The sequence below is a fragment of the Candoia aspera genome, chromosome 1 (assembly GCF_035149785.1).
Source record: "Candoia aspera isolate rCanAsp1 chromosome 1, rCanAsp1.hap2, whole genome shotgun sequence".
Lineage (NCBI taxonomy): Eukaryota > Metazoa > Chordata > Lepidosauria > Squamata > Boidae > Candoia > Candoia aspera.
The window spans coordinates 192,489,621-192,511,735 of NC_086153.1; the positions used below are offsets into that span (position 1 = coordinate 192,489,621).

Consider the following 22,115-nt stretch of genomic DNA (forward strand, 5'->3'; position numbering starts at 1 on the left):
AAGTACTGTAACTGAGAGGGTGTCCCTTAGTTGCTACCTCTAGGCTGCCCATTATTCTTCTACAAAAAAACAGCCAAAAAAAAAACAAAACCTCTAAATAGAAATACTTTTGCACAAAACAACCTGAACCCTTTCATAAGAAAATTAACAGGCTACTCTCAGAAATTTTTTCCAAGACATTTCACCCAAGTCAGCCTTTAAGTAATCAGCAATTTCCATTTTCTAAAAAAAATATCATAATGTAACTTATATTTCATAAAAACACTTCCACCAAAACATGCAAAATCCTGTGCACTGAAAAGGGTTATTTCAAGTGTGTTAAAAACATGGAACAAAAGGGCCTGTTTTCCAAACGAGTCCTGGGTGTTCCGACACCTTTTATCTACCTTTTCTTTCATTCTTCCAGCCGTGGAGCTTATAATGAAGGCAGTAGTCCATCAAGCAGGGGGCAGAGGCTCTGTCCCTGCCATTGTGGTCCAGAGCTATTTGAGCAGGAGAGTGAATCAGTGCAAGGGAGGTTGGTATATGGATGAGAATTGTTTTGGACAAAAGGAAGATTGGAACCTCCTGGGTAAGCAAGATGAATTTTAAAAATTCTTTGTTATGGAGAAGTTGGTTTCTCTGTTTTTGCTGCGGTTTTTTCATGAACCGCTGCACTGAGTCCACTGATGGTGCTTCTTCACTGGGCTCCGTTCTATGGCTATTTGTGCAACCAGCAAGCTTGCTCAAAGCATGCTGAACTATGGTTTCCATGATTGGTTATAGGGTTTTTAAAAACCTTTAATGATTTTAAGAGTTACCCCTTGGCCATTTCTTCTGTGGTAGGTAGCTCTGAGGGTGGACTGTCACCACACTTTCTTTGGTGGTTCTAGGACAAAAAAAAGGCTAATTTGAATTGCAATTGTTCCCTGTAGGAAAAAGACTCACAGTATGTGAAGTTTTGTTCCATCAGAGCACAATCTATTTTGAAAAGTTCTATCATAGCTGCTGATGAGGATAACGGCATATCATCTGGGTCAGAACTGTCTGAGTAACTGGGGAGCATAGAAAAAAACTAATGTGGGGTAAAAAGGTGCATTTCTAAAATAAAAAGTTGAGAATTGGAATCACCTCATACTGGGAGGAAAACAACAAAGTTCATCAGGAGGAAACTCAGTTGTTTCAGCATGGAGTAAACAGTTCTACTTGCAGTCAGAAGTTTACTTTATGTACCTATCTGTAAATGCAACTGCTTTGTCTCTCTCTTTTTTTTGTCTTTTTTTGCGCTCTTTTATTATTTCAATTGTCCTTATCAGTTATCTGTAATACTAGTTTTTATAAGCCAGGGCTGGTTTTGCTGGGGAAGGGGATTCCCACTGGTCATCTTCTGACCAGTAATTATTTTTTGTGATGTACAGTACATTTTAATAAAACTGGCTATTTTCTGAGACTCTATCATTTGAGATTTGTTTCTGGCCACATGGGTTTTAAAAGGCTCTGCACATACAATTCTCAGCATTTGCCAGTGCCTTGAAAGAAGAAAATTGCCCTTTTGTTCCTTCATCAAGATTCCTGATGGAAGATGGGAAATGTCTCCTGTCCCTAACTGAAGTGGTGCGACGACTGCAAACTAGTGCCTCAACAGCAGCCTTCCTGACAAGAGAAACCCAAGGCTGTAACGGGCATTTTTCAAATGGGGATTTTGTGTTTTAATTTCGAAACATTTTGTTTCATTCTGCACATAACCCATTCAGCACCGATTTGTCTGAAATTCGCTATATGTCATCTCCCTATATGGCCTTACCATTTCTGAAATTTTCATCTCAGTCTGTCAGACAAAAATGTTCTGGCCATCTTTTGGCTTCAAATGAAGATGGGAAATAGAATACAATCTGCCACGGTGTGTGGCTTCAAATCACCCAAGGTGCTAAGATGTTTTCCCAAGCATCAGCTGAGGGACTGAAGCTAATCTTCTTCTCTGTGTGCACCCCTACTAAGTCCAATAATATTCAAGGGGACTTACGGTGTAATGTATTTAGGACTGCAGTTTCACACGATATCCTTTACTCATGTAATGGCATTTTATTTTTGAGTAGACATATCACATTAAGTTACCAGGACAATAATAAAGATTAGCAATGATACCAGGAGTCAACTGATTTCAGTGCAATGAAATCTGTTTTTAACCTAGGTCATTAGTCAGATCTGCACGGCAGAAAGCGAAACGCAGAAATGGAATAATTAAAATATGCCATAAATGTGATAGGGTGTAATATTCCAGTTTGTTTTCTTAGAAAGCAAGCGTATCTCACTGTTCTATGGGAATATTACAATAGATGTCCAAAGAAACTAATTCTTTGCAACTGTATGTCAAAAAAAAAAAAAAAAAAAACTCTTGCACATCATGATCAAACTCTTTTATCAACTTGTATTTGGCAACACTTGTGTATGAGTGGCATTCCACTAGGAAGGGTCCTATTAACATTACCAAGTTCCCTGAATGTGAATGGAAAATTCAGCCCAAATTATACACTTTTAAATTCTACTAATATCTCAGGGAAAATAAGCCTGCAATCTTTTATCTGCTTAACCTGGTGGTAACTCAGGTGGACTCTTTTCTGAGGACATGGCTGAGGACACTCTTCAAAGATCTGCTTTGCTCTCTCCAGTTGGGAAAACACTACACCTGGACAAGCCAACTTAGGTGCTTTTGAGTATCATTTATTTTAGTGACAAAGACTGAAATAGGAGTTCGATTTTCAAAATAAAATGAATGAGACTCAAGCACTTCTATGTCTAGCCGTATCACCTGTAAATATAAAGCTAAAGAGTTGTTTACATTAAGAGCAAAAAATGAATTATTTCACATAATATTTAATAACAACAAAAAAACCCACCAAGATAATCCCATATAGTTTCTCTCACACTGTAATGCACTTCTTGAGTCCTTGAGAGCAAAATGCTGTGCTAGTGCAACTGATCCCAGAGGAGGTGTATAAAGTAATAATACATCCCATGAATTGTTCATTGGAATGCCTGATAGTTAAACAGAACAATATTTGAACACACTGTTGTCTTTTATCATTTAGACTTTGCTCAAGTAATCTAAGGTGCATTTCCTGAAGTAATTTAAGATGCAAAGATGGAAAAACATCACTTCTTAGAAATGAACATTGTAGAATATTCTAGGCAAAGATATGGTTTTCAGACTCCAGGTGAGCAAAGATGCATCCTTCCCCATAAAACAAGTTATAGTGGTATTACATAGGCTGACCATATGAGCCAGGACCCTCTTTGGCTCAGCACGCCTGGGCTCCTGCTGCTATGTGCTGCGGAAAGTTGTCATGTCCTTTGGTTCACTACTTGGGACACACCAGTCATCCGCTTCGTGATTGGCCGTGTAATGTTTCCAAGCAGATTTGTTATATACGGGCAATTTTTCAATAGACTCAGTTGATAAAGCCTGCAGCGAGAGAGAGGAGGGCTGGGTTAATCACTTGCCATAAACAGGTTTTATATTTTAAGCAGCAAGGAATTTGCCAGCCCAATTGGTCCCTGACATACCTTTATAAAGATAACAGCATCTGTACCATAACCTTCTAGAGAATAGAGCTTCAGATCTCCTTGGAAGTACTGAGCATAGAGACGTGATATAGGTAAACCATAACCAAATCCAGCCTAAGCCAAAAAATAATAATAATAATAATACTGAATTATTGAAATGTCTGAAGCAGATCTAATGCTCAACGGGCAGATGAAGAGAAAAAAACCACTACTTTTACCATAAAAAAGAAAAGGCACAATACAATATGAACACATAATACTCTCTGCTTTTTTTCCCATGAATGCTAAGGATTTTTGCACAGCTTGCATTTTGGCCTTTCCTTCTCTCTCCTCCACATTTCCTGAAATGCTTGTCTTATAGGAACATTCAAAGAGTTCAGTGGGGCTATTTCTAGGTTGTAGTTCCAGCCTTGTGCAACACATGTTCTTGTTTTGCTGATCACCAGTCCTCATAGATAAGGTTGTAAAATTATTTATGTCTGCTAATGTTAACAGGAGATAATGTTATCTCTACATCTTAGAAGTTTCATCAGCCTGCATCTACAGATCAAGCTGCTGTTAGAAGCAGAAGAACAAGTTAAATAATTTTTCCCTTACCAAATAACAAGTCCGCAAATATAATACAGAAAATTAGTCAAATGGCTGTGCTGCCAAAAGGTTTAACTGGAAAAATACAGCCCTCCGCCTTCACCCCACAAGCAGCAAACCTTATGCATTAATCCACGTCTGCTCTACAAAAATAACAAGGCCTTGATGAAATTAAGTTTTTCTGTGCTCCTTCTCAAGAAAACGTGAACACAGTATTTCCAGAGCCTTCTTCGTATCCCCCTTGAGAGCAACACTGCATTGCTCAGAAACAGAATACTGTTTTCCAGCGCCACACTGTTGCAGGAACAGTAACTAGCCTCTGCAATGCTTCCAATTTGAATGGAGAGAGGTGCTTCGGAACACACAGGGGCACTCACAAAGGTTCTCTTGGTAAGTCTTCAAAGCCATTGTGCCTATTTCAAGATCTGCATATGCTGGTGTTAAAGCGAAGAGTGCTAACGTTGGAGCCTAGCTCTATTCAGAAAAATGTCACTCTGCCTTTTTTCACATACATCAAACAATCACAAAATACAGTTTTGTAATCACAGAAGTGATCTGTGAGCTCCATCCTCAAGCACTACATGTCATCACAACTAGGTAACTCAGTTAATTGGTTCCTTGGTCCAAATAAGCCCCCAAGCTCAGGAATAAGTTAAAATTACTATGATTTTGAATAGTTGGACAACACTTGAGAACACAGATTGAGGAAAGAGAAATGACACTTGCCTACCATGACAAACAGGTTGGAGGATAGCAACTATCTTGACCCTTTTCAAGATTGGTTCAGACATGGTTCTGAATTAAAATCAGCCATGATTGCCTAGATAATCTCCTGCAGGGAAGAAGACTGTTGATCCTGTTTGATCCCCCAGGGCTTTCGATACCATTGATTTTGGTGGGGTCTCAAATTATCTCTGTGGGCTGGGGACACTGAGTTCCACTAGTTCTAATCTTACTTGCAGGACAATGTCAAAGAAGAGCATAGGATGACCTCTGTATTCTGGCAGCTATGCCAAGGCTGCCTTGAAGATACTATATGAAACCGCTGGGGCAGTTATTAAGAGTTATTAGGACTTGGTATCAAAAACATGTGAATCAGAAAAGGCTGTATTTGTTTCAAACCATATTTAAATGAGACGATGTGGACGAAACTGAAACCTGACAAGAAAGAGGCACTGTGGATTGGTGATTGTGGGATCTGGAAATTGGGGGATTTGCCTGTTCTGAATGGGGCTGAGCTTCCTTGGAATGAACAGGTCCACAGTTTGGGAATGCTCCTAAGAAACCCAAGTGACTTCTGTGACTAGAAGTGAGCTTTACCAGTTTCAACTGATAGATCGACTGTGCCCTACCTTTAATAAAGATAATGTAATTACAGTGGCTCATGCACTGGTAACTTTGTGTTCTGACCACCACAGTGCACTCTGTATTCAGAAGCTGCAGCTAGTGCAGAATGCAACAGCCAGTCTGGTAAATGAGTAATCAGCTATATATGACGATGTTATGCTGCTGCTGAAGTGACTACACTGACTGCCAACTGAGTCGGATCCAAAGCTTTCCCCAAAACACCCTCCTGAAGGTGGGCCTTCCCAGTCACAGGCACCTTCACCCCAAAATGCCAAAATTCATAGGGCAATTACAATGAAATCTAGTAGGTACCTGTCAAGGACCCATAACCAAGCTGTCTTTGTATGAGTGCTGTATATATCGTTTTGTTTGGGTTCTTTCTTCTTTCATTTCTAAAACTGACTATATCATGTTACACTGTTTTAAAGCTATTGTTAATAGTTTGTAGTTTAACTGATTGTCAATCACTTTGAGATTTATAATAATGGAAAGCATTACACAACTATATTAAATAAATAGGTTACATGCTACTTAAGATTTTCCTGAGCTCATGATTAAAGTTCTCTTTTTCTCCTGGAATTCTTTTTTGCACTTGAAAGCCTACAGAAGGGATTTCTACTCAAGGATTCATCACCAGTTTCCAAGTAGCTCCAGGGCTCTGGGTTTCAACAATACTAGCAGCGTTAGAGAGGTGGACTGATTTATTTCCAGTTCAGCTGCAATAAAGTTAAAACTACTGCAGACCTAGTGTTTTGTTCATTTGCAGATGCTGCAGCTCCATTTTCCCACTGGAGCAAACTTTTTTTTAATCATTTTTTTATCCCATTTTTATTATTTTTATAGCTAACTCAAGGTGGGGAACTTACCTATTACACCTGCCCCCTCCCATTTTCCCCACAAAACAACCCTGTGAGGTGAGTTGGGCTGAGACAGAATGACTGGCTCAAAGTCCCCCAGCCGGCTTCCGTGCCCAAGGCGGGACTCTTGCCTTCTCTCTCTTCCCAGATCCTCATCTTCAGGTGCTGTAAGGACAATACAATTCTCGATGGCTACCCAGCTCTCCCTCTGTAGCCCAGGCAAAATCGGCAGGGATAAAACTGTCAAGTGCTTGCCGGTCTCTCTTCTCTTGGTAGGAGAAACCAGCCAGGATCCAAATTGCTAGGCTACTGAGAATGTTTTACTTTCTTTCCCTTTAGGATGGATAGGCGTGGGGGGTTACTGCTACAGGACCTGCAACAATTTGAGGCAAGCTCAAATTTGTCTTTGTTCTCAACATTTCTGAGTGAGCAAAAGCAAATGCAATCATGGACCACCTTCAAACTATTTACGAGGGGTTGAGGAGGGGTGGTGAAAAAATGCTTTATTTCTATATATAGAATGTCCCAGCATTTGTTAATTCATTATGCTTTAACGTCCAAATCCAGTGGAAGCCTATGTTAAAAATAAAACTATTAGCAAAATAAGGAGAACTTGAATCCTTCATTTCACAACTGATAATGTAAATATCACACAGGCTACAAACCAGAGGTGTTGCTCGTGATGTCTCAACACGGGGACGAGGTGCAGTTGAATACATATAGTTAAACAGTCGGTCTATTTTCCTCAAAGGAACACCACCACCACGATCGCACATCTAGAATATGGGGGGGAAAAACTGTACAGTACTGAGTTCCTGTATGTTTGGTGTGTGTCTATATCCACACACACTGAGTCATGGTTAAGGATATATTCTACAAACAACACAGAAATCACAATCATCCAAGCAGTCCCTGAATCAGAATCTGACTCAGACCAACAGACCCTTCTCACTCAAACAGTAGTCTGCACAGACGAAAATGTTATTTAAATTGTTTTAATACTCAACAATCTGGCAAAACAGTGATATAAAATAGTAAGCTAACTGAAGCTTAAAAAATAATTTCCAAAATTCAACAAAAAAGCCGATCAGAGCATGATGCAAATAAAGCATGCATGACTGTGACCAGGTTGGTCCTATTCCAAAAAGGTGCAGCTGGTGAAAGACATTTTGGTCCACAGCTTCCGTCTGAATACTTAGGAGCGATGCTCAGTCTAGGAACCCCCACGTTCTCTTTCCCTCTCATGCTTACTTGTATGTCACCTATTCTTGCAATTCTGGGCAGCTTACAATAAGTACAATAAAAACACAAACAATAAAACATCCATAAAATATATAGAAAACTAATAGGCAGTTAAAAACCACCAAACACTAGAAATAAAGCTATTCATAGTCATTTGATCACTTCAGGGTATGAGCCCAATAAAGAAATGAAGCAGTGGCTCTGGAACAGACCTCTGCAAATTTTTTTGTCAGTAGTTTGCCAGACTTAAGAAACAGAAAATGTAAGACTAAACAAAGACTTTACCTTTACAGTTAAATCTTCAGTGCCTAAGGTGACTTGGACATGAACTGGAGGGTAAATTCCTCGATCTGCATGATGTTCCATGGTAGCCCTCATTGCATTCTAAGTTTTCAAAACATTAATTTTACAGTCATTTATATACATTTTTGCTGACTATGTAAAGAAAACATTTTCTGTAAATGCACTTGACCCATTTTAAAATATGAGGGAAGCTACCGTTTTGGCAGTGCAGGCATTCTGCCTTCTCATAATAGTGTGGCCTTCCTACCCTGATATAGGATTATCCATTCACCTGCTTTCTTCCAAGTTCCCAAATGCACAGGCTGTCCCACCCTCAGTGGAGATCTGGAAGGATGTGGAGAGACACACCTAGCTCTAATGTGCAGGCAGAGTAGCTCACAGTGTTAGAAATGGCCAGCAGACTGGCAATGCTCCTGAGGGGTGGTCAGCAGAACACCTAAAGAGATCTTTTATGAATGCACAGATTATGTATTGAGTAGGATTTATGGTCACTTGCCTTAAAAGCTTCTTCCTCCCCACTAACTTCTTAACATATTAAGAGGGAGAGATTACGATGGTTGGTTGTTTGGTCGTTTGGGTAGTCTGACTAAGAGAAACAGGAAGAGAGGACATACAAGATATCAGTGGCTTCTACAAACCTTGAAAAGTTCGAAAACCATGTAGTAGAGATGTGATGGCACATACACTACTTGCATAGGCTGCCCTGGTGACTTTACTGCAAAACAAGGGGAACAAAAAGGATCAGTTGTATGCCAACAGCCACTGTTAACGTTGGTAAAGTCTCAGCATTGGTCAACAGTGTAGCTGAAAGGTTACTAAGATCCAGTTACTTTAGTCCTGCCTAAGGGCTCATATGAGCCTGTAGGGTTATAGGGCCCCCCATCCCTGACTGACACTCTCACTCATAGCACACTGCAAACTCATTTTGAAATTCCCTTAAGTTTAAGAGCAGTCTGTCTTGCAGTTGTGGAGGTGTTATTTGAGAGATCAAAGTCAAATGGGCAGGTGGAATTAATGGCCAGTTTAACGGGATCCCGGTATATTTTGCTCTATGTCTCATAAATGTGTGCATGCACACATACATACACACTTACTTAAGTACTGGGAAGAAAATTTATTAAGAACCTAGATTTGAGAAAGTTTCTGTTCTCAACACCCGATATTTAAAGTACATTTTAAAAAAGAATGTCTGTTTCACATACTCATAAAAGGCATCACATGTCAGAACAAAATTAATTCCAGACCCCACAGTTTTATATGTCTCTTTCTTATTCTCCACTTGTCTCCTTATGTTAGTTTTAGACCCAGTGACTGAAGCAGCAGGCTCATCTCTTAATGATTATGTTTAGCAATCAGTATTTGATCAATCTTTCAAGGTATAGCAGATTATGAGGTAGTTGTATATATATACAGTAGAGAGAGAGAGAGAGAGAGAGAGAGCGCGCACTAAATTTATATACAATGTTAAAACTAACCTAGAGTAAGCAGGATTAAACATCATTACACAACTCAATAGACATTACTAGAAAAAGATGATAATAATTACTACAACAAGATAATCTTTTATGTTCTGGGCGTTTTCAAAAACAAAGCATTGTTTAAATGAGATGAAAGCTACAAATAAGGAATTATCCACATGAAGCTACTCCACACAGCTCTTGTCTCATTTACATGTATTTAAACACAAACCACACGGTTGGAAGACCTGAAGGACGGGGCTGGGGTCATAGAGTCTTGGAGAAAATCTATACATGTGGTTGCTCAGAGTCAACACTGACTTGATAGCAAATAATCAAACGCAAACCAGCAACTCGTCAGGTTATCCACTGACCCTTCACATTAATACTGCAGTCATAACTAACTAATTTATGCATTTCAATTAGTCTGTAGTCTGCCTGTCTGTATAAAATGACTAATACAACCAAACACATCAACTAGGCAATAGAAATAGTTACTACTTAAAATGGTACTTAAAAAGACAGGAATAGCAACTCAAAATCCATTAGTAAACAAATACTCCCAGCAAAAAATAATAGGCAACTACTATTATCAGTATTACTATTAACCTTTGTCCCACCACCAAGGTTTTCTGAAACACCATCTACCAAAAGACCAAAGGGTAGAAAGATAAGCTACGAGAACATAATGTAGAACCTCTGAGGGCAACCTAAATACTCTGGCAAATGGATACTTAATCCATTCTTGTGGATTATGATATGTTTATACTGGTCCTTACTTATAGAACTACAATACCTGCTTACAGTCATAATCACCGAAAGCTGTTGCAGCTTGTTCATGAGCCAAAAGTCTTCCATATGATGTATAAGATGTCCAAATGTAATGGAGAAGGAATAACTTTGAGGAACAGAGGAAGAGTCGCAACCAAGGCAATAGACAGATAGAAGAAATCTGAGTCCAAGTCAGAACTGTAACCTTAGAAAGTGTTTCAGACAAGACCCTCCCTAGTTCTCATGAAGATAAAGGGAGGGAGGGGGGAAGCGCATTCAGACTTGCAAGATTCTATTAGTATACCCTTATGATAAAAGTAGTATTAGCATACATGACTATAGTTTCCTAGTTTGGTCTACCTTCAAGGGCTGACACCAAATTATCTCCTCCAGGATTGTCCAATTAAAGAAGAATCCTAATGTATTTGCATAAAACTGTGCTACTTATACATCAAGATATATAGGTTCAGAATGTATTTTGAGTAAAAGTTCGCCAAAAAAATGTCAAAGACTAGAGAATAAAAGCAAATGAAAGGTTTCTTGGCACTTATTGCACCATTTGCGGTGACATGTGACAGAATATATCATCTGATTAGAGAAACCAGGTTTCTCTAATCACCAGGTTTAGCTTCATACTGAAGGCTACGTCCCAAGTTCCAGATTAATGTACCTGTAACAAGTGTGTTATTTTACACTGAATTCCAACCACAACACACAAGCACATACTTTCTTCACTGTAAAAATATGACACAGATAATTGCACTTGGCTTCCTAAAACCAATTTCTGTAGTGAAATGAGTATGTGCAAACATCTATTGTTATAGGATGTACTCTGAACACATGCTAAACATTCTCCATCTCTAACCTGTCAAATGACCCTAGCATTTCTCATGGAATAGAGCCAATGCACGAGGCAGAGTATTTTGCAGCATGAACAGGCCAGTTCTGCAACCAACTAAACACTATGCACTGTTACAGAAATATCCTAAAGTGAGTCCTGTGCAAAGAAGAGGGCCACTGTAAAACTTGCTAGAAATTGGTTAAGAACATGCAATTTCCATGAATAAGCCATCCCTCCCCTTTCCGTGCTTACCATTCTGTTCATCAAGTACAAGTTCTGGAGAACTCATGTAATATAAGTCACAGAGGCTCTTTGCATTTTCATAACCATCTGAAAACAGCAACACAATTTTCCTCAAAAGATGTACACAAAGACACACATATATACCCGCCCTCCCATCCAGAGTTTATCCAATTAGCTGGCAACAGTTCTTAAGACAGTTCCGAGAGGAAACAGTCATGCACATTCCAACTTTTGCTGTTCAGGAATAACATTCTATGAATACAGCTCACATTTCTCTTGCTTACTTCTGGCTAACTTCAATTACCACTTTAACAAGAGTAGTATCTATGCTTGGATTCTCTGAACAAATAGAAGAGCATTTATCTATCCCCTGTAAGTCTAAAGTAGTATCTAAAAATATGTGGAAGATGTCTGGTACGAATCTCAGATGCCAAAGCTTTCCAGTAGTCAGAAGGTGGGTCTCCACTGACATCAATGGGTTTACTTCCAACTCAGCCCCCTTCAGTCCCGTGATGAACAAAGCAAAGTTATACAAACAGCAGCATTAGAAGTACATATGGGATGTGTGGCCACAGGAACAAGAATACAATTAGGGCAATTCAGCAGGCTGATGGAGGAAGGATAGAGTGCACTGTCCAGATTCGGCACCCATGATCAAAATCAATTCTGTTATTAGAGGAAGGAATTCCCCACTTCCATGCCCCGGGGAATTCCCATGCCGCACTCTACCCTTCCTCCACCAGGCATTCCAGACTAATCATTCTTTTTAGAAGGCTAGCAATTTGGGGAGACATACACAGCTTCAGCCTTATATACAGCCAAATAACTGCATGATCTTATGCATGTTTGCTCAGAAGTCGTTTCTACCGAGCTCACTAGTTTTTAACATACGGTATGGTTTGTAAGCTGTCTTGATTTTCAAAATACAAATCACAGTATTAAATTAATAATATATTAGATTAAATTAATGGCAGCATGACCACTATATAAAAGAATATACCTTTTATAACTTCAACAACACTGCATTTAGGGTCGATACTTCCAATGTGTTTGGGATGTGCTGGGTTAACTTCAACTTTTCCTCCAAACAGCAAAGCTGCCAACAACAACAACAACAACAACAACAACAACAAAGTGATTTCACAACACAGAAGCCATGAACAGCAGATTGTGTATGTAGGGAGGTGATGATGATTGAACAAAAGCAATGGGCAAAGTTTACCACTTCATGACAAGGACAGCACTAAGAAAAGCACTATTAAAGGAAACTATTCTTGCTTGCTTTACATTAGAGACTGGCATCCTGTGGCCCTTTCTTTATTGCCCCCAGACTCCCTCTCCGACCTGGAAGAACTCATTATCTCTTCCTGCCATTTTGAGTCAGAGAACACAGGAAAAATTCCTCGAAAGACTTAAGAGGAAAAAACAAAATCCCAGCTCTGCTCACATGCACAATATGGCCCTGCGGTCTCACCATCACCATGATGCCCACTCGGCTCCCCAAAATCTAAAGTCTTTCACTTCTAAAAGTTTCTTACCCTGCTCCATAAAAAAACATCCCTCCCCAATTAATAAAAGTACTTACTGTGCTGATTAAGCAACATTCGGATTGAAATCCGACTCATGAAGAAGCGGTCTAAAAAATACTGCACATTCTGACTGGTCACCGGATCAACCCCATAGTTGTCCTTGTATTCTATCACGCCCTGAGCCATGGTAGGAATGACATCGTTGTGACGGTTCCGGATTGTTATCACAGTGTCTGTAAACCTGAAATCAAGTGCAGTATGTTCACATTAAAATACTAGCATACCCATCACGAGAAGCATGTCAAATTTTACCTAACCATCGCAGAAGCAGGTCTAAAGAAAGCATCCTGCTACTCAACAAAAAATATGCTGTGTTTACACAGTGTAAGAAAGGCTTTTTTTAAAATGGATGGTGGGACTTCCAAACGTAAGGTATTTCTAATAGCACAGTCACAATCATTTTCAGATCAAGGTCCATCATCTATGTTTATGTTACCGTATGACCTGCTTTTAGATATTTAAGAAACAATGGCTGAGATTTAGTGCATGGAACTCAGCTCACAGGATGTTTCCAACAATAGAAGGAGGTTGTTCTACCAACTTCTTCCCTCAGAAGGCCCCTATGAATCTCTTCTGTAGATTTGGAGAAACGATAGGGACAGGCTGCAGAGGTCACTGACATCTCCCCTTTCATTAGCAGGAATTTGAAAGCTAAGAGAAAGAGCTTCTATTTTTTTTTCATCTGGACATAAAGTTCTTTGTTCACAGGGCGACCGAATGTCAACAATTTGTAAATAAATACTGAAAGTACATTCCACCTCTAAATCAAGATTTAAAATATAATCTATTTGCATCTGATAAAAAATTACACTTTTGTATTATTTGCAACTTTCTGAAGGTTTCCCTGACACAAATTCTATTAGATAAGTAGCTGTTGCATGATAGCAACTATATATATGGATCTTTTTGCCTGTAAAAAAGTAACTAAGAAGGCCAATCTAATATTGAAACCAAGAACTGACCAAAACTGAAGTTCTTTTACATATACTCCAGTGTTCGCTGTAATATGGTCTAGCTATTTCTGTTCCTAACTTCTTTACCCACATTGAAATACTATTTAAAAATAATTTATCACTTAAACTTCAGGTCTTAACTTAAAGATTTAAAAATATTTCAGTGCTATCTCACAATTCTCTTTTTTTAAAAATAATTTTATTAAAAGTTATAATTGCAATAGTAAAAACCAATACAAACTAAAAAGTGCAATGGAAAAGAAAAAATGTAGAGAATAGAAAGAAAAGTAAGAATACAGTAAAGAAAAAGAAAATACATAAAGTGACTTCCAACCTTCATCACAAGTATAAACAAATTTAGTAACTTTTCACCTCCTCTTAATTTACAGTCAATGATCTCTTCATCCCATGTCCCATCTCATCTATAAACAAATCCATAAGGCAGCGTCATTTCAGTCCTGGTGTCAGCAAAAGTCCATTAAGAGTTGCCAGAAATAACAATGTATCTATTTGAATCTTGATCAAATAAACCAACTTTATATTCCTTCCTTTTACTTCTAACAGTCTTAATCTTTAGTCCATTCAAGTAATGTCATAGAACTTGATTTCATTTTTTTACCCCTTCTTGCAAGATTCATCCAAGCTTCAACAAATCTCTTTTGTAAATGCAGTATAAAAGAATTATTCAGGTCACTCTCTTGGTTTATTATTTGTAATTCCCTTTTGATTTTTAAACCATCAACCAATTTCTTTTGTATATCCAACGAAACATCTTGTTCCATGTCATACTTGTAGCCTGTCATTTGCAGATCCACTTTCAATGGGCTTCTGCCTTGTCAGATAAACCTTGTTCTTCTTCTGCCATTTTGTCCGAAACATCTTTTGGACAGTCTATCCATAGAAGCAAACATAACCATTGACGTTGTTGATATTAACTTCTGATTCCATTTTTCAAAAGTATCCTTCAGTATTTCCAAAGTTATAATATGTTGTGTCATTTTGTAGCTGTTAATCAGGTTTGTGTGTTCTTCTCCTTTAATTAAAATCTTTAGTCCCGTCTACTGTCCAATTTTTAAAATTGTTTCTCTCTTTTCTTACTTAGAAAAAATTCAAAATAAGTTGACTTTCCCACAGGAAGGATTCTTTATAATTAATTCCAAGATCTTATTTCAAATTTAACTGGACCCTTAATCCATTTATAACTTTCTAAAAGTCTTAACTAGCTTTTTGCTGTTTATTTCAATTTTTTTAAGTTGTTAAATTTGCAGTTAAAATTTTATTTCATTAAGGATTAAAGGAAGACTCACCTGGTGTTTTCAGACTTTTCTATCCAAAGATTTCTAATTTATTTATTTATTTATTTATTCAAATTTTGCCACCGCTCATCTCCCCCAAAGAGGAAAAGTAGTTAATAAGCATCTCTAGGTTGAGTCATGGCAACTGGATTTCTTTCTTTCTTTCTTTCTTTTTGTAGAAACGTTTCCCTGCTTTCCAAGCAGCTTCTTCAGTCTGGGCAAAGGTTGGTGAGGGGCCCCATATATGTCTTCCAGGGTGGCTGCATTGTCCCTACACCTGAATGGCTGTTAATTGTAGTATATGCAATCCAGTGCAGTGAGGACTGTTCTGAGCTCTACATTGGGGAAACCAAACAGCCTTTACACAAGAGGATGGCCCAGCACAGGAGGAGCAACACCACAGGACCAGAATCAGCAGTTTACCTTCATCTAAAAGAAAAAGGACACTCATTTGAGGACAACGATGTTCATATTTTGGACAGAGAAGATAGGTGGTTTGAGAGAAAAGGGTTAATTCATTCATGCCAAAGTGGAAAATCCTTCCCTCAATAGAGGCAGAGGCCTCAGACACAACTTGTCCATTTTCCATGCTGCTCTTTCATCAGTCCCCAGGAAGATTAAGACCACCAGGAAGGCCACTCTTAATGATCCACTTGGGGATGAACAAAGGATCTAGGAGTAAGACATCCCAAAGGCATTCATACCTCCATGGCACAATTAACAGCCATTCAGGTGTAGGGACAATGCAGCCACCCTGGAAGACATATATGGGGTCCCCTCACCAACCTTTGCCCAGACTGAAGAAGCTGCTTGGACAAGCAGCAAAACATTTCTACCAAAAAGAAAGAAATCCAGTTGCCATGACTCAATCTACAGACAATTCCACCTGGATGACTAAGAATCTTCATCGACATATAGTTAATAAGCAGTTTCCAAATGTGATTAGAAAAGGAAGTATGCAAACTTAAGGGTCCTTTTAAAGGTATTGACCACGATTTGAGCAAGATGGCTATTCCCTCATCTCTCAGGGCTCAAAACCACCAGAGATAGCTGTCTGATCTCCTCACAAGCAGCAACCATCTGGAGCACTTGTGGGTGACCTCCCATCCTCTCTTTGTCCGGAGATATTTGAAGAGCCGGTCTATTCGCTAGCCCTTTGTTCTTTGCTGTGGTCATCGGCTTCGTCTTCATTCCAACATTTCTTCCTCCAGAAGACAATCTCACAATTCTCTTAGTTCAAGATACCATTAGAATTCAAGTGGATTCAGCAGCTGTTCAAATTCTAACACAGATAAACACTCTTCTCCTAATCTGTTTTATTACACCAAAGTCTTGCTAAGATTATTTCTTTAAGGATGAATGTCTGTGATTGACATGCTAGATACAGAGAGTACAATGATATGGTGGTTGAATCCAAAGTAGTAAAATTTTAAGCAGATCCGTTAAAATCAGTCCCAAGCTAGTCAAATTCTAAGCAGATCCATTAATTTCAATGGGTGTACTCAAAACAAGACTAAATTACTTTACTTCATTATAAAGAACCCTTAAAGAAAATTAACAGACTAATCAACTGAATTAAAACATTGACTGTATATGTAGGTCAGACCTAGCTAATTCTAATGAAGAGGTAATCCTAAACGAATCACATAGAACTCAGTGGAATTTATTTCTGAGTTTAGTACTTTTAGGCCCCCATGACTATTTCCAAAGAATAAATTACTTAAAAGAGACTGAATATTCCCATACTTTTTCTTGAGATCTATATAAGAAAACAAATATAATAAAATAAAACTATGGCACTGAATGTCCCATGTGAGAAGAGTGGCATAAGAAAAGCTTAGATAATCCATTTTCACAATATATGAGAAGGCCAAAATGTCTCACCGAGAAATAGCTTCTCTATCTTCAGCATTTTTGTCTTTAAAATCAAGGATCTCTTGAAGACTTTGGACATACCTAAAAACACAATTTAAACAATTACTTCTCACCTAATAAGGAGAAGAATATGAATTTGCCAAAATAATGTTTTTATAGCCACTTTCAAACTTTAGCACATTCTAAGTTTAAGAGATAAAACTTCCTTTTAAATTTCTATTATTAATGCTAAAAATAATGCTACTGTTAACATGCTAAGTCTTAACAATTATAACTATCTGTTTCTACAAATGTGTGTATACACCCATTATACGTTACCTAAACCAAGGAGTAGGACATCTACTTTTTGTAACAGAAGTAGTCCATGGATTATGGAAAGTAAAACACTTACTAGCCTTACCTTTCTATCTAACCACCTACTACTGGAGATTCTTTTTCTCATAGCAATTGAGCCTCCAATAGATCAGAAACTCCTGCAATAGGAAAGGGGAGCATTTTTTCAGGTCTCCCCTTCCTCTTGCACCCACTTACTTTCTCACATGCACAACTGGTTCCTTCACTAAAATAGAGGCCCTCTTTCCAAGAACTATTCAAAATCTGTTTCAAAAGTTGCAATGTCATGTTCATTCACTTGGAAATAAGCTTTATTGAACTCACTGGCCACATTCACACAGCACTCAAAACTACAGCTTGGTAGAGACCAACCGCATGGTACCAATGGGCATCCAAGCACATTCTAATTATTTTTAATTCAAATGGGCCAAATCTGCATCCTTGGACAATTTGGAAGGGACAGAGCATCACTATGTGAGCTTACTGCTAACCCCTGATTCAGCACAATATACTTGAGCAGAATGAACAAAAACAGAATGAGGCAAGGGTTCTTATGTTCTCTCTTCAATTGGGAGGACCCTTTATTCACCACATCATGCTCTGAGGCCTGGGCCTTGGCTTGTAAGTGTTAATATTAATTGAAGTTAGGCTCAGAAACCACAAGATGAAGTTGTATATGTGGGCAAGATGTTTGCCCTTAGGATTGCCTCAAGTAATGGATGATGGGTTGAGAGATGATGAAAACTTATGCTATGTTGGCAGTCTGGGCTGTGAATTCATGTTCAGTGTTGATACCCCGCCTCTGGCGCAGAGCCATGTAGGAGATGAGGGAGAAAATACAAGCCAGATGTTTACTCACTGGGCTAGATCAATGCACGAATGCTGTTAGGCATCTTACATCCATAGGACTCTGTTTCTAATATCCTGCATCATCACATATCTTTGTAAAATGTTCAAGTTTGGTTTCATGAGGCTTTGTTTAAAAAAAGCAGGCTCTTACCAACTCTGAACAAGCTGAACTGAAGGTGTTTTAAGAAGGTTGTCTGGAAGCAGACTTATTTCTTTCATTATGTTTGCCAGTCTTACAGGCAACTCTTGTCGCAGAAACATAAAAGATGTTTTCTCACAAGCACTGTCAGATCCTAAGGGAAAAATGTCATAAGGAAACAATTTTGAAGCCACAGTAAATAGATTATAAACAATTCATTAGTTCCATTCAGGATCAGAGGGTGGTAAATAATAGCAGCTTCTCCTATGAAATCCTGGATGATATTTTATCCTTAGAATAAATATAGGCTTAGATAAATTCAGAAAGAAGTAATCTGATATTCAGAATTGTACTAGACTAATGTGGCTTGGTCTCCCACAAATACCACATTGAATTCTTAACATTCATGATATTAAACATTCGAGATATGTAACATTTATGTTATTGATTGCAGCTTTTTAGATATTTTAGACTATTCTTTGTTTTTTAAAAAAACTATGGAGCAGTGAGAGATACTACAAAATAAATTCTTCCTCTCCAATACTGAAGAGCACAGTAGCTTCTGAAGAAAACAATGGCTTGATACAGCTGTGGAGAAAGAGATAATCAAAGCATAATAGAGAAATCTTCAGCTGAGTATCTCTTTGCCACAAGTCTACAGATAATTTGAAAATGAATACCTTTTCAGGGGCTACTTGAAAGAGAGAAGAAAAAAAATTGTGGACTATGTCAGAGGATTTTTTAAAAATAGATTTCTGATGAAGCATGCATGACAGAATCAGCCCTACCATTAGGTGGAATGAAGCAGCAACTCTGGGTTGCAACCAGTTTGGTCTAGTGGTTAAGGCAAGGGCTAGAAATCAGGAGATGGAGAGTTCAAGTCCTGCCATAGGCATGAAAGCCAGCTGGGTGACCTTGGGCCAGTCCCTCTCTCTCAGCCCACCTCACAGGGTTGCTGTTGTGGGGAAAACAGGAGGAGGGAGGAGTATTAGGGATGTTTACCGCCTTGAGTTATTTATGAAAATAATAAAGGCGGGATAGAAAATAAATAAATGCAGGATTGAATCTGGTTTCATGGCACCCTCTGAATTGGTTCCCTACTCCTGTTGAATATTGTACATTCACCATTTCAAGAGGGGATCCTCAGTGTAATGATCATGAGGCAACCGTGCTGCCTGCCTGCAGAAGCCATCTGAAAAGGCACCACCCCTAAAGATGATATCCTTGATCCAGGATATAGGAGACCATGTGCAGGAAAAGTGCAGGGCTTCATTGGCTACTCCTGCATTTAGGAGTAGGAGATAATGGGAGATAATCTACAAACAACAATAGAATTCTTCAATGTAACATAGATAAACTGGACCTTGCTTGATTTTGGGATCCAATGGGCAATCAAACAGTACTCTCCACCCAGTACTGGTAATTATTCCATGCAAAGTATATGCAGGATTTGAGAACATGCTGGTATAGATGATCTGACTGCTTTGATTATGACACCAATATATGTATTAAAACATCTAAGGCCAAATAACAGTAGTTTTCTTATAGTGATCAGTGCAGTAACTGATTGGATATCTTTACTTAGGTTTAGCAGAAATTCTAGTCACATGTTGCATACTTCACATTCAGTAGAACCAGAAGAATTACAGGGCAATCCATTTTGCCTCCAAGGGTTTCTCCAATTTTTTTGATGCAACAATGCATAAGAAATAGTTACATTGCTAGAGTACAACTTATCAGCTATTATGTTGCCTCAAACAAATGTACTGAAGCAAGGGGCAGTTGTAGTTTTGAGCAATACTGCTGGAAAATTTTAAATACATCTACATGCAATCCTATGTTCTTTGCGATTGTGCAATGGAACCTACAGTACTTCTAAGCAAACTAACAAGGACTGTACTGCTAGTTTGGGGTGTGCATGTATGTGTGTATGTATATCAATCATATGGCATAGCAGTTCGGTGTTCATGCTGCTTTTTCTTGCTGGAAAATCCTTGTGAGGTCCAGCAGCCAGATGTGTAGACTATTTAGCCGTGACAAGTCACGATGCCCAGGGTGCACAAGGAGGCTAGTCTACATTGCACTGAGTTGGGCTGAGAGAGGGGGACTGGCCCAAGGTCACCCAGCCGGCTTTCCTGCCTAAGGTGAGACTAGAACTCACAGACTCCTGGTTTCTAGCCCAGCACCTTAACCACTAGACCAAACTGGCTCTCGGTGTGAATATTAATGCACTGGAACATTACAATTTCTTAAGCAATAATAGGTATATCATTTATTTATCATTTATTTATTTATTTATCAAATTTGTCATCGCCCATCTCCTCCGACTGGAGGGACTCTGGGCAGTTTACAATACAGAATAAATATACAATAAAATTCAAATAAATATACAATAAAATTCAAATAAAATCCCATTAAAACTAAAACTAAAATTTAGCTGAAGTAACAATAAATATTAAAAAAAGAAAAATGTTATCAAATGTATATGCGGACCAATATTTGTGTCTCAAACACACATACATTTTTATACAAACAGCCTTGCACATCCAACTCCAGGAGAGAACTTCAAAACTATGAAGTGCTAGTATTAAAAGAGCCTCTCCTAAGATACAACTGGAAATACTACTACTCTGGAAAATGAGACAAGTCTTTAAACTCTTTTAAACTGAGGACTAGGCTCTGAAAAGCATACCTGTGACCTAAGCATAGCCAAATGTTCCTTATGTTCCAGACTCACAAAAGCTCCAGCCAGCATAGTCAATGACCAAGAATTGGGTGCTGTCCAAAAGTATCTGGGCAGGACAATAACATATGATACCCCACAAGAATCTAGATTCTTTGCATGACAACACCACAGTCGTCTGTTGCACAACGTCTTTTGTCAACACTCCCTGTCTTTTGTAAGCACTCCCTTTGGCGTGCACTTCGGAGTAAGGCGCGTGGCAATATCCTTTGCAATCTCTACCAGTGCCCCTGGAACTGGGAGAACGGGGGCACCTTTCCCATGCGATGCACGCTTTTGCAGAGAGGTCGTTTCGCCCATCCTGGGACACCCCTGCGCGGCTGGAGCGGGAAGAGATGGCTCCGGGTGCAGCCTCCGCGCGAGGCCTCGCTCTGCTCTCCGCCCCTGGGGGCCGGGGGAGTTGGAAGCGCCTTTCCCCGCAGCCACGAGCAGCGCCCTCCAAGGGTGGTGGTTCTCCCTCCGAGGAAAGAAAATGGTGGGCGGAGGGGAAAGGCTTGCAGAGGAAGGAGCCGCGGGGAGGAGCAACCCGGGCCGGGGGAAGCGACCCCGCTGCCACTCACCGAAATCGAGGAACTGCTTCATGGAAAGCGGGGACGGGGAGAAGCGGCAGTAGAAATCCACCTGCTGAGGGATGGTGGCGGCCGGGGAGACGCTTCTCAGGAGCGCCCGCAGCAATCTCATGGCGGCCTCACACCCTGAGGGGCGCCGAGCAAGGCAGCTGGGCGAGCGCGGCTTGGCTTCCGCTCCCTCTTCAGCTCCCCCCAGCCACCATTTGCAGCCTTTCGGCGGAAACGGCCGCCTCACCGGCCCTTTCCCGGCCCGGGGAGGAGCGTCTGAGGAGCAGAGCAGCTCCAGTGCGGGCGAGGGCCCGGGCGACCTCTTGCCCGCTTTGGGGGCAGGAGGCGGGCGGAGAGGCGGTGCCGCTTGGGTCGCCTGGGAGGAGCGAAACTGCGGAGCCTGCAGGAGAAGGGAAGTGCGAGAGCTCCTCCAAGCTGGAAGAATTCAGTTCCCGCAATCAGGAATTCAATTCTCCCCGCTTTTTTCATTGCAAACATGGCGGGCACGGTCCCTGTGCTTCGGTGCGAAGAGGTGAGCTTGCTTTCCCTCCACGCCCGTGCAAGGTTTCCAGCGGGGCGAGACCAGGTTG

General features: G+C 39.8%; 1 protein-coding gene across 2 annotated transcripts; it reads right to left on the reverse strand.

Annotated features, from left to right (window-relative positions):
• Positions 1 to 1,244: 1,244 nt before the first annotated feature.
• PDK1 (pyruvate dehydrogenase kinase 1) lies at positions 1,245 to 21,884 on the reverse strand. 2 transcript variants are annotated; one of them, XM_063318159.1, is made up of 11 exons: positions 21,529 to 21,880; positions 18,238 to 18,379; positions 16,914 to 16,985; positions 12,778 to 12,962; positions 12,193 to 12,288; positions 11,202 to 11,279; positions 8,519 to 8,595; positions 7,863 to 7,961; positions 7,001 to 7,111; positions 3,544 to 3,657; positions 1,245 to 3,442 (listed from the first exon to the last, which is right to left on the reverse strand). In XM_063318159.1, exons 1-11 carry the CDS (start codon positions 21,647 to 21,649, stop codon positions 3,302 to 3,304), a joined length of 1,236 nt encoding a protein of 411 aa, XP_063174229.1. In that variant the 5' UTR covers positions 21,650 to 21,880; the 3' UTR covers positions 1,245 to 3,301. The 2 variants fall into 2 exon arrangements, with proteins under 2 accessions (XP_063174229.1, XP_063174230.1); XM_063318160.1 differs by lacking the exon at positions 3,544 to 3,657 and having other exon boundaries at positions 21,529 to 21,884.
• Between the last annotated feature and the right edge of the window lie 231 nt (positions 21,885 to 22,115).

What these genes read in the sequence shown, in the direction of transcription:
- PDK1 (XM_063318159.1), bottom strand. Translation starts at nt 21,649, where the DNA reads ATGAGATTGCTGCGGGCGCTCCTGAGAAGCGTCTCCCCGGCCGCCACC. An exon ending in TGTACTTGATGAACAGAATG is followed by an intron (nt 8,596 to 11,201) that starts GTAAGCACGGAA and finishes CTTGTTTTGCAG; the next exon opens with TAAAGTCACCAGGGCAGCCT. An exon ending in ATGCTGTTATCTTTATAAAG is followed by an intron (nt 3,443 to 3,543) that starts GTATGTCAGGGA and finishes CTCTCGCTGCAG; the next exon opens with GCTTTATCAACTGAGTCTAT.